The sequence below is a fragment of the Nilaparvata lugens genome, chromosome 8, assembly GCF_014356525.2.
Source record: "Nilaparvata lugens isolate BPH chromosome 8, ASM1435652v1, whole genome shotgun sequence".
Classification (NCBI taxonomy): domain Eukaryota; kingdom Metazoa; phylum Arthropoda; class Insecta; order Hemiptera; family Delphacidae; genus Nilaparvata; species Nilaparvata lugens.
In genome coordinates, this window is record NC_052511.1 from 50,048,551 (window position 1) to 50,061,783 (window position 13,233).

Genomic DNA, 13,233 nt, shown 5'->3' on the forward strand with positions numbered 1-13,233 from the left:
CAATGGTATTGTATCCTTGTCTATCATTCAACAAAGCGGATAGCGCTATCTCTTTCCTGCTTTGCCAGAACGTATTTCAACAATGTAGAACTAATAATTAATTATCAAAATATTTCATCTTAATTATTAAAATTCATTATTAAATCAGTGAAAAAAAATAATTTCTTGCTTAATAAAATATAATTGATTATTTTAAATGAGAATGAACAGTTAATATTACATCCATAAAACTGTATCAGCTACCGTCTATAGAAGGCATTGACAAGACAGTGAGGATCGGCAATGTTGTTCTCCCATCTTTCTCCACTGCCATTATAACGTGGACCTCACTATAGATATAATAATGACACCGAACCTTAAATCATACATTTAACAAGGAACCAGCGGGAAAGAGTGGGCAGCTTGAATATTGATGAGTATGAATTTGAACAAATCAATAAATTCAAATACCTTGGAGTAGGCTAACCATCTCAAGTAGAAACTCTGATAATGGTCTGCGAAATCTTTCCCTCTTTGCCAGCTTAAAACAATCAAAATTCTAGGAGAAATAAGTAGTCTGCTGAAATCATCATTGGATTCAAGAATCCCAAATGTTTTGAGATATCTGTAGTATAAATTGCCTACTATTTGAGAGAGTAATAAATATTGGAGAAAATAAAACACAATCCATCAAATAACGGCTTCTTTTATCGGTTATTACTTTAGTACATCAATCTGAATTATATTCTCAAATTATCACATTCAAAATCCTTTTGAAATAATCATAAAAGCTCCGCTCCATCTTTGAACAATCTATTATATCAGGACTTAATGAACTAATTTACAAATAAATACATATAATTTTATAAATTAGATTAGATGTGAAACCAATATTGTATTTTCAATGTTGATTGTTTTAGTATTGATTCAGTTATTGTTAATTTTCCTGAATATGTTCAACTGGAAAGTAATAATAATTCAGTGATATTGTGTACAGATACTTTTGGTCGTAAATTGACAGTTAATTGATATAAAAGTCAATATTAGAATCTTTTCTGAAACTAAGTCTACTAATATAAATAATAGTGAGTATCATATAATATCATAAGCAATAACATTGATTTCTATATCTACAATAGACAACAATAAAATTAGAATATCTAATATTCATTTGCTATAATTACATCGAATTCTATTATCCCAGTATAAAAACTAATCCTAATTTTAAAACCAATCCTAATTGGGCACATTATTTATTTATACTCGATTTTTCCTCGAGTCAACAATCTAGTCAAGAAACAGATTGTCTGAAATTTATTCTTGTATACATAAATACATAAATCACCATTCTAGATGTATAACATCAAAACAATATTCTCATCTCAAACAACTGAAATTAGTTGCAGCTTATTTTTGTTTCTATCACTTCACAAAGCAAAACTCTTCGAGTATGACTTGTGGCGACACTTTTAAGAAAACGTCCAATGAGTAGGATGTCATTTGCTCTTGCTTGGTCAAATTTTTGAGCCGAAATTTGACTGACACAACAAAAAATCCTTCAGTTCCTGCGTATGTGATGTCCAGTTCTTGAGATGAAAATTGTACTGACACGACTCTAAATTATTGTAGAACTTTTCTGACCTTGTGTTGGATCGTTGAAACGCTCAATACTATTCAAAGAAGTATATACAAGTAGTCCATTCGCTTAGAAGACACAATAAATTGTTGATAAATTTTTTTAGCGATTTCATTTCAGATCGTTGCCAAGAGTCTTGAAATTTTTGCCTTGTAGTGTGGCGCTGAAAAGAAATTTCAACAAAATGATCAATTTCCATCAATAATGATATATAATAATGCGTAGATTTATATTGATACAGTGTTGCAGTGTCAGTATCTTTAAACAATTATAATGAAAACAATTCAAAATAATGAACAAAACAAAAAGTCTTCAATTTACAGCATCCCGTCGAACTTTAGACAACAATATACCTAACGTAGACCTATCAGGCTACAATCAGTCAAGTGACAAGGTTTCTCGGGGTCGAGCTGCAGGATGACTTGAAATGGGGTGATCAGGTGCAGCGTCTCTTGCATAGGATATCTGCTATTCTGTTCTCGCTGAGGTGTGTGAGGGTATAATTCCCTGCTTGCGATCTATCATGGCTATCTCATGTCATTCTTTACAGTTTGATATTCTGGGGTGGCTATGACACACACCTTGGGGTAATTTTCAGGAGGCAGAAAAGAGCTCTGAGAATAACCTTCAACCTCAGTGCCCGAACATCCTATAGGCCTTATTTTGTGAGAGAGAGTATATCAAATTTGCCAGCCATGTACTTTCTGGAGATCATCATTTACTTTAGTAAAAATTGGAGGACATTCTCATCCGTTTTACTCGATCATTCCTACAATACGAGGAGTGGTGACTCAATCCTCGGTTACCCGGCACATAGACTAACCCTTCTGGAGAAAGGCCCAAACTATTGCGCAATAAAAATTATAAATAGACTCCCCCATAATTTTAAAGATTTTTCCAACTTTTTAAAGATGACCGGAAGGATAAGGAAAGTTCTGTTAAAAAGAGCGCCATACACAGTGGATGAATGTGTGGATGCCTTGAGGGAAGAAAATTACATATCATAGAATTATTACAAAATAAAAATTTCCTTCAAATCAACTGAAATTAATCGATTTCTTCCAGGGGGTGCTCCTGGAGGCAGTGTTTTTTCTTTGACGTCTCCTCTTTGCACTATTGTACTTTCTGTGTTTATTATTGATTGTGACGATTCAATGTTGTGAAGCTTGTCTTTTATATGCAACAATAGGACGTCATAAGTGAATTCAATAACATACTTTTTTATAAATAATGAGGAATTCTAATCAAACAACAATAATCAATCGAAAGAAGATTCCACTTTAGAAAACTAAGTTTTTCTTAGTAATAACATAGGTAAGTTATGAGAGAAAATACTGTTTAGTGAATTTTTGAATACTCACACAGTATGCGTCAATAGTAGATGGTCCAGTTGATGATCATTGTAATAGACGACAAAATCTTTGGGTTGGACTCCTTCAAATACGGCCACAACACTTGGCTTCAAATTGTAGAAGAAAAGAGGCTGTTTTCGTTTGGAAAAGTCCTGTGTTAGGATTTCAATAACCTGCAAAACATGAAAATAACTTGATCAACACCAGTCCATAATATACTTGACATTTAAAAACACGTAAGTTATGGAGTGTAAATGTACTTACTATTGGCAGTGACGATCGTTTCGACCTGGTGTGGGTTATCATCACACTGTAGAAACTTACTCTAATGTCTAATGATCGTCACCAACAATAGTGAGTGCATTTTCACTTCATACTTGTTTATAAAATTCAAGTTTTATTATTTATTAGTGAAAAGTATATGGATATGCAACATAATATATACGGTACTTGTTGAGATGAAGAAAAACGTAAGCTTTTATCATAGAGGATACTCTGTTTCTATTGATAATTGACAATATTTCAAAGCTTCTACATCAGCCAAAAATTAATTGGTATAAATACAGGGTAATTCAAAAAGAATACCACAACTTTGAAAATCTGTATTTAATCAAGGAAACATAATAGTAACTTGGATTATAAATCAAAATGAAGAGTATTAAATCAAGGTTTTCCCCACTAGAAAACAAGTCCACAAATGTTCAATGTGACCCCCTCCAGACACTCGAGTCATATCAATACGATACACACCCATTGCACACCCTCAGTAGCATATCGGGCGTAACAGTTTGTATAGCTGTTGTTATTTCTTGTTTGAGCTCCTCAATGTTAGCTGGTAGAGGAGGTCGATACACTTTATCTTTAACGTACCCCCACAGAAAAAAGGGGGTGAGCTCAGGGCATCTATGAGGCCAGTGATGAAGTGCTCTGTCTCGAGCTGCTTGGCGGCCGATCCATTGCCTCGGATAGTTTTCATTCAAATAGGCACGGACAGATGAGTGCCAATGCGACTAAATAAGGAACTAAAAAAACTTCAGAGCTTCCTCAAATCGATGACAGATAGTGCTCTACTCTCCGTTTATTCTTTGCATAGTTATCAGTTTTCAAAGTTGTGGTATTCTTTTTGAATCACGGTGTATTATCAGGGACATACCGGAGGTTATACTTATGATCTTGACTTCAAAATCTCGTGAGTTCGAGAAATTTTAAACATTCCATGTTTATTACCATTCAATAAACTTTTTGGAGAAAATAAGGAGTAGATTGTATTAATTATCAATAAAGTATAAAGATTGCCAGCATTAGTTTGACAATGACATGTGATATGATTAGCAATTTATTATTAACATATTATTTATTAATATGTTCATCTAAATTTTGATTTTTTGGGTGAATATGCTGCTACAAGTATCATGATTGTAGCAAGTTTCAATTTCCAACTTCACAACTTTGTATAGGTATTTTTTGATAGCCTCATGATGTGAATCTCTATTGCAACAAAATATGTACGATAACAAAATGATAGTATAGGCCTACCGTTGAGTAGTTGTCAATCAAAACATGAGAATTGCTGTAAGTTATTTCTGAACAAGAAGCCAGGGTTCAACTGAATCATCTTTTATCAGTTCTATAACAAAATATCTTTATTCATGAGGCAGAATATGCTGCCTTGATAATATAGGCTAATTGAATGATTAGAATTGATATAGATAGATAGAGATAGATACCGTACAATCAGTTTAGAGATACTACATTATTTATATTATGGACCAATAATATCCTTAAATAATCATGGATGAACAATTTATGTTGATGCAGAAAATTAAGATTATTATTATCCATTTAACACATTGTGTACACATACTTGACATGAGGAAAGGCACAACAGGCTCATGCCCAAAACTGTCCCATTTCCAATTTATACTATACTGTCCAAATCAAAATGTTGGTTATGTCACTTTCACTTTTCAAACTACACTCTTCAATACTCAGATAAACGAGCAAATTTGAATCAAATAAATACTATTAGAGTCAAGAATCAAAAAATCTAGAACAGTAACTCAATAATTATTCGAAAAGTCTAAATTTTTAATGAAACTAGAAATTTTTGAGCCTAAAACTTTACACTTCACACATTCATGTTAAACAAGGAATGGAACCCATAACTAGAAAGTTTCATGAAACTATTGTGAATTATAGAATAATCAATGTTAACTCACCTTAGCTGCAGTAAAATCAGCACCATAGATATGAGAACAGTCTATAACGACTGGTATGCCCCGTTTTACACTGTGCTTTGTGACTAGAGCACTCACGTAATCCACCGATGGAAAAATAAGGCAGCGGTCAGGGGTTAATAGAAGGTACTCTACACCTCCTCGACTCTAAAACAAAAATACCAAAAAATGAAATAAAATCGAGAACATTCAAATAGGTTTAAGAAGAATATATATTTCTAAAGAATATTATTGAATTTGGAGCAAGACAGAACATGATTATTAGAGTTGTGTTGTATGTGATGTTATATTGTATTGTTATGTTGTGTGTTATGTATTATTTTTACATAATAAAAAACACAAATCAAATTCAAATTCAAATTCAAATTTATTTCTCAAAAACATACACAATTATAATAATATAATATTATAACATCTAAAAATAATACAAGAAAAATACTATTAAATATATAAAATGATTCCAAAACTGCAGTATATTTTTTTATGTCCATCTATGTTTAAGGAGTAGCCTACAAGGTAAAACCTGTGCGTAGACCTAAGTTGCAGTAATATATTTATTCAACTAAGAAATTAAACCAAATTAAGAACAAAGATTAGTGGAATTTACACACAAATATAAATTTGTAGATTAGTAGATGATGAAATAAGATAAAAGTTAGTAACACACAATAATTATTACTCTATGTTAAAAAAAACATAAAAGAAACAGTTGGTGCCTAGAAGATTTTTTCTTCAGTTTTATTTGATCTTATCCATTCCTCAATCTCGAAATTTAGTTTTTTGCTCCGGTTTGTATTGGCAATAATATGAGTAGGAACAAGATTTATTATCCTCTGTGATAAGTAAGTGAATTGTCTTCTACATACATTCAAATCCATCCTGTCTATAAATTTTTAGAATAATGTATATTTGGACTGTAAATTTTTGTGATCTTTATAAAAGTGTTTTCATAACCTCATTTGGACTATTTTTATCAAAATTAGGAAGAGGAACAGTTTTGGGTTTATCCTGTTGATTCTCTCTCAATCATTAATTTGATGTTGTTATTAAGGAATGTAATAAATGTAAATGTCTTGATGGAATGTTTCTCTAGTAGGACGTAAATTTAAATTCAAGTTTCTTTCACGAAGAAGAAATTTATTTTTATTCTTTTTAATATATATTATCAAGTTTTTTATGTACAGCTGTCGAACAGTTAGTACTTTGAATTCATTGAATAGATCGCTTGTAGGATAAAGTCTGGGTTTGCCTAGAATTGTTTTAGAGAGTTATCAACCATTAGAAATAGAAGCTAGAAATAGAAGTTATCAACCACTTATTATTGATCACGATTATCTATTTAAATGAAAATCGAGCCTAAAATTTTGACATTTAATAACTTTTTTATGTGTGCACCGAATTTGATGATTTTTTAGTTGTTTGTTATGTTCAGGAGCAGGTTTATGGCCTATCAAATTCATATTCTGACTTCAGGACTCTTTCCTACGGTCCTTCATAGTTTACATGTAATCCTGTGGTTACAGATTTGTGAAGCTGTAATCCTGTGATTAAAGATTTGTGAGCTGGCCACACACAGAAATAAAAATCAGCTGTTATAATCATTGCGTTATCCAACAGCTGTTGATAGATCTGTTTTTCTATTTAATTTCTACTGATTCACAAAATTCTAATTCTTAATAATAACGTGGTACGAACGACGTCCAAACTTGGGTCGTAGAACTCGAAATGCTGTAAATTTAGAATATGCACGGGAAAATCAGCAACAAGGAGATATGCCATTCAATTTCCCAGCAAGCTGCATTCAACTATATCTGAAAATACATACTGCTCCACAACTAACTGAGCACATAGGAAGTCCATATTATTGAGATATAAATGTAAATACTGATTGTTGGATGATTTTCATAAAAATAACTAAGCACATAGGAAGTCCATATTGAGATATAAATGTAAATACTGATTGTTGGATAATTTTCATAAAAATAATTAAGCACATATACGAAGTCCATATTAAGATATAAATGTAAATACTGATTGTTGGATAACTGTCATAAAAATAACTAAGCACATATGAAGTCCATATTGAGATATGAATGTAAATACTGATTGTTGGATAATTTTCATAAAAATATAGTGTATCAGATTAAGCTAAGGCTAAGCACACCTGAGGAGACGCGGCTTGGTGATACAGTGTTGATCTTATGGAGATTTCCTTATCACACCGTTCCACCCAATGCCCGATTCAGTGTGTATGAGTTCTTCCATTCAAACCAATAAGCAAGAAGCACCTGGATGCAAAATGCCGCATCGCGCCTCCTCAGGTGTGCATCCAGCTAAAGTTTGTCATGAGATGAATCAACTATTTGGTGGTACGGAGTTCGCCGGGCCAGCTAGTTATCAATAATTATTGTTTGGTACCGGTAAAAGGTAAGCCCTTGTTTTTCACTTATTGAAAATAAATGTACAACTTCGTCCCTCTACGATAGATTAAAATATTCTACATCAATACAAGGTTCTCTTTTCAATGCTGTTTATCGACTACAATGAGGTACACGTTATTATGGCAGTATTTGATTAAGTTTGGTGTTGCTATCGCTCCATCATGCTTAAAACATGGACCTCACTATAGAATCTGTCACAAAAATTTCAAAAACACGGAAATATTTCTCACCTTATGTATGTCGATTGAGATCTTCGGTCTTGCTGCATGATATAAAATTGATATGAGATTCAGTCCTATGCCGATTAGAATACCGATTTCCAAGTGTAATAGAAGACAGGCTATAAACGTGGCCACACCAGGTATCAAATCACTTTCTGAAATTGAAAAAATATATAAAATTAATTAAATACCTTTATAACACATTCATATCCAAGCCTACAGGCTAGTAAAATTGGTGACTGTATGCTTATATAATCAATAACTCTTGTCAAAAGAATTGAGAGATCTCACATCATCGATATTTGATTTTAAAATAGATTACAGTGCAATTCAATATTTATTTTGAAAAATATTTGATGAGATTATCTCAGGATTCTTACTAAGGACTATGCTCCGTTTTCATGACTTTGTCAATACACATGTATATTTAGAACGACAATTGAAACATTTGATTTGATCTAAAATATTCAAGTACCTAATTTTGCAAATACAACCAAAATTTTTGTGTCTGTGTTATTAGCCTGTAATGGAATCAGCTCTGATACATTATGGCATTGATAATATTGGCATTTTTACAGTTTAAAGTAAATCTCAGTGTAGAATCACAATTCTTTACATTGTTTATATAGCTTTGTTGTAGACTACTCTTGCAAAGAACATAAAAAATTATCAGTTCGAGTTCAGTATAATATTATTATTAAACGAAAATCTAAATTGAATGCTGTAAGTCACCCCGAAGTTTAATAATAATTATTATAATTATAATTCATTAGCATTTGAGTAATTGCAATATCTCAGTAATTGACTTCAGTATAATACTCTTCAATTACACTTTCTATTACATATTGCTTGTTAATGATCACTATTCAATATTTTGCTAGGTTGTATGATTATCGAAAAGTATTCAGTATAATCGCAAAGGAAAGAACAAAGCTTGTTCCTTTTTTCTGTGGTTTAAAGTTTGTAAATAATGGTCCCTACAATTTTATACGTGGTACCGTACCGTACTAACAATTGCAATAATATTATTTTTAAATCTCAATCCATGCAGCAATATATAAGATAATATACTACATTCACTTGGTTCCCTGATGAAAAATATCACTTTGATAAATGGTTATTCTCGAATTAACTTACTTTTAGACCTCCATATAGGCTTGACAACTCTAACTTCGACCATGAAGACGACAGCTGCTATAATAACTGCAGCCAACACCGCTTTTGGAATGTAGTAGAAGCAGGGTGTGAAAAATAGGAGGGCGATGATGACCAGGGCTCCTGAAACAACAAATATTGAATTTGAGGAAAACTCAATTTAATAAACACAAAATAATAAATTAAACTATAGTAAGGTTTTTGTCTTTATTCAAATTCTTTATTCAAAAAAAAAATAATTATACAATCAAATGCATTCCAAAAATCAAATACAATATTGTTTCCTAATTTCTAATATGTGTTCCCTATAGGCTACCCTGTGTGGGGACACTTGAATATATATAATAAAATATTTATATACAAATTTAAATATTATATCATGAAGAACATAATAATTGAATATGGTATTATATTGAAATAATCAATATGTCAATATTTATAATCATTCTTGCACACATTCATACGCACACACATTCACATATGCGCACACATTCATACGCACACACATTCACACATGCGCACAAACACACCACACACACACACACAAACACACACACACACACACACACACACACACACACACACACACACACACACACACACACACACACACACACACACACACACTTACATAAAACTTAAAACTATGTACGGAGTGGTTGCTGTTTTTTTTCATATTTAGTTCAATTTTATTCATAGTTAACGTTTCGTTTTTTTTCAAAGTGCTGATGTAATTATACCATAAATGAATGCGTTTTGAAGAAAGATACAGTGATTGAAATTTGATACTGTCTTACTGTTTACGCATACCGGACGGGATTTGTGAGTTCATGATCTTTGATTGTTGCAGTGTTCATGTCGTGTAATGTGTAAATTATACTAAATTTAGACCTATATTAATTTAGTAAAAAAATCATTCGGTTGTCTAGTTGTAAAATGAATTTCTTGATTTCTTTTCTAAATAACTGACGTGACGTTACTTTCCTTGTTGTTACTGGAAGTGAATTGAATATTTTTATAGCTATGTATTTGAAGTGTCGTCTGGAATGTTCTAATCTTGGTTTTGGGAGGTTAATGTCCTGTGAATTCCTGAGGTTTATTCTTTCTCTCATCTGTTGAATATCGAAATTATTTTCAGCTAAATCCAGCAATGCTTTGAATAGAAAAGAATGTCTCACTGATAATATTGACAGTTCTCTGAAGAGCATCATTGAACTATATTGTTTAGGTTTATTACAAATTATTTTTAATATATGTTTCTGACCAGTAATCACAGGTTTAATATGAACATTGTATGCACTCCCATAGCATATTATTCCATAATTTATTCTAGAACCAATAATTGCATGGTATAATTGTAACAATACTTCTTTTGGACATAACTGTCTGAGGTAATAGAACTTCCTTATGTATACAAATAACTCATTTTTATCTTCTGTACATGATCTGACCAAGTGAGCCTACTATCCAATATGAGGCCCAGATATTTAACTGTACGTGCTTGTTTTATAGTTTCACAGTTACACAATAAATTATTCACCTGTTGCGCACAATCTAATTTATGGAAGTAAATACTAGTTAACTCCTGATCCGTGTTTTGAAGATTAAATTGTATTATATTAGATTTGTCTGTGTTGATAGTTAATTTATTTTCGCAAAACCACCACCTAAGGTGCTTAAGATCCATTTCTAATTTATTTTTAAGTTCTTGATTTGTTTTGGCCGAATAAAATATAACTGTATCGTCTGCAAAAGATGTAATCTTTCCCTGTAAGTCACCATCCGTCAAATCGTTAATAAAGACCAGGAATAAAGTACTTGATAACACTGATCCTTGAGGAATACCTATGGTAATGTCCCCGGGTTCACTCAACGTATCGTTAATTCTGACCCTTTGACTCCTATTAGATAGGTAGCATCTTAACCAATCATTGGCAATTCCTCTTACTCCTGATAAATCAAGTTTTTTTAGAAGCATGTTTTTATCAATTGCATCATATGCTTTAGATATATCAAGAAACAGAGCTGCACACTTATTATTAACACTAAAACTGTCATTTATTTTTGAAATGAGATTTTTAATTGCCGCTTCTGTACTTCTTCCTTCACGGAAACCATATTGGTTATCACTAAAAAAGTTATTATTTTTATAAAAGTTTTCAAGTCTAATCTTGAATATTTTTTCTAAAATCTTGGAAAAAACCGGTAAAAGTGAAATTGGGCGGAACTGATCTATGTTTATACAATTTGGCTTTTTAGGAATAGGTATAACTACGCTGTGTTTGAACATGCTTGGGAATTTTCCTTTGTCTCAAACCAAGGTATCTAGAATACATAGGTATTCTAGGTACATTGCCTCAAACTTTAGGCTTAAGGTAGGCGCACACAGATCGTCATCGGACGATCAGATTTGATGCATAGTTTCCAATTGGAGTGCGCATACCTATCCGCATCGTATAGGTATGCACACTCCAATTGAAAACAATGCATCGAATCTAATCGTCCGATGCGTGCCGTCCGTCCGATGACGATCTGTGTGCGCCTACCTTAAGCCTTCTTTATAAATTACAACTTAAATGCTTCTCGTTCAATTCATTCTAAAAAGTGGATCTTACTGTTGTAGAATTTGGTAGATTTTGGAAGAATCGGTAGACATGATGGAGGCAGGAGAGTGGATGACGATCTGTGTGCGCCCACCTTAAGCCTTCTTTATAAATTACAACTTAAATGCTTCTCGTTCAATTCATTCTAAAAAGTGGATCTTACTGTTGTAGAATTTGGTAGATTTTGGAAGAATCGGTAGACATGATGGAGGCAGGAGAGTGGATTAGTTTGTGTTTTATTTCTGATTCAAAATTTTTCTTAATAACCCAATATTTTCAAGTTCTGGGAGTTTATTGAATGTAATCATTCTATTATATTCGGTTTTCAATCAAATCAAATTCGAAATTTCTAGTTTATTTATTTCTGGACACAAAAGTGGACTCAAATCGATTCAAGTGGATAGCATAACCTATAGGCCTAATTGAGGCCATTTCCGGAAAAAGGGCACATACGGTATGACAAAAGTGTGTTTTGAGTAAAATCAGTTCAAAGTTTATGTTTTTGTTTTGTTAAATAATTTGCTTAGACTCTTTTAGAACCAGTTCAAAATTTTGTAAACCTTTATAATTTTATGAATCTAAACATGCTATCTGATCCTGTATTGGAATTTAGAAAATATATGAAATTTACCAACTGACTATCACCTGAAAATGGGCTCCAGACAGCAGTGCATAGAGAGACAAAAGAATTCATAGAGTGCTCAGTTTTTGAGATAATGCATTGTAACTTTGTGAGTCTACTAAAAATACAGTAACATGACGAATCGATTGGAACGATAATCGGAAAAAGCCGTTTTGAGGCCTTTTTCCGGAAATGGCCTCAATTTTTATTCATCCATAACTCTACCTTCATTGTATTATCAATCATCCCATCATCATCATCATCATCATAATAGGCTTAAAATACATCTAGGAAGACGCCTTTGTAAAATAATAAATACTATTTATCTCTTTTCTGTATAGGGCTACTTTTATAGAGATAGAAAGAAAAATAAAAATGTCAGTACCCTTTTTGAATTATTATTTGAGTGATTAAATAATTCAAAAAGGGTACTGACATTTTTACTTTGCTTGCCCTATTACCATAGGTAAGGAAAGTATTGCTTTCCGAAAAAAATTAAGGTACCCCAATTTCTAAATTCTATACGTTTCAAGGTCCCCTGAGTCTAAAAAACTGGTTTTTGGGTATTGGTCTGTATGTTGTGTGTGTGTGTGGTGTGTGTGTGTGTGTGTGTGTGGTGTGTGTGTGTGTGTGTGTGTGGTGTGTGTGTGGTGTGTTGGTATGAGGTATGTGCGTCAGTGTACACGATATCTCATCTCCCAATTAACGGAATGACTTGAAATTTGGAACTTGAGGTCCTTTCACTAAAAGATCCGACACGAACAATTTCGATCAAATGCAATTCAAGATGGCGGCTAAAATGGCGAAAATGTTGTCAAAAACAGGGTTTTCGTGATTTTCTCGGAAACGGCTCCAACGATTTCGATCAAATTCATACCTAATATAGTCATCGATAAGCTCTATCAACTGCCACAAGTCCCATATCTGTAAAAATTTCAGGATCTCCGCCCCATCAATGCAGATAGATTCCCAATTATCAGGCTTCAG

General features: G+C 32.5%; 1 protein-coding gene across 4 annotated transcripts in view; it reads right to left on the reverse strand.

Moving 5' to 3' along the window:
- Positions 1-669: 669 nt before the first annotated feature.
- Positions 670-13,233, reverse strand: part of LOC111044174 (sodium-independent sulfate anion transporter) — a 53,291-nt gene continuing 40,727 nt past the window's right edge. For 2 of the 4 annotated variants that reach the window (XM_039435013.1, XM_039435016.1), the window contains 5 exons: positions 9,004-9,144; positions 7,876-8,021; positions 5,187-5,351; positions 2,977-3,140; positions 670-1,778 (listed from right to left, as the gene is read on the reverse strand). In XM_039435013.1, coding sequence (XP_039290947.1) covers positions 1,727-1,778; positions 2,977-3,140; positions 5,187-5,351; positions 7,876-8,021; positions 9,004-9,144 — 668 coding nt within the window. In that variant the 3' untranslated portion in view covers positions 670-1,726. The remainder of the gene's footprint in view (positions 1,779-2,976; positions 3,141-5,186; positions 5,352-7,875; positions 8,022-9,003; positions 9,145-13,233) is intronic. The other 2 variants (XM_039435014.1, XM_039435015.1) reach the window with 1 other exon arrangement.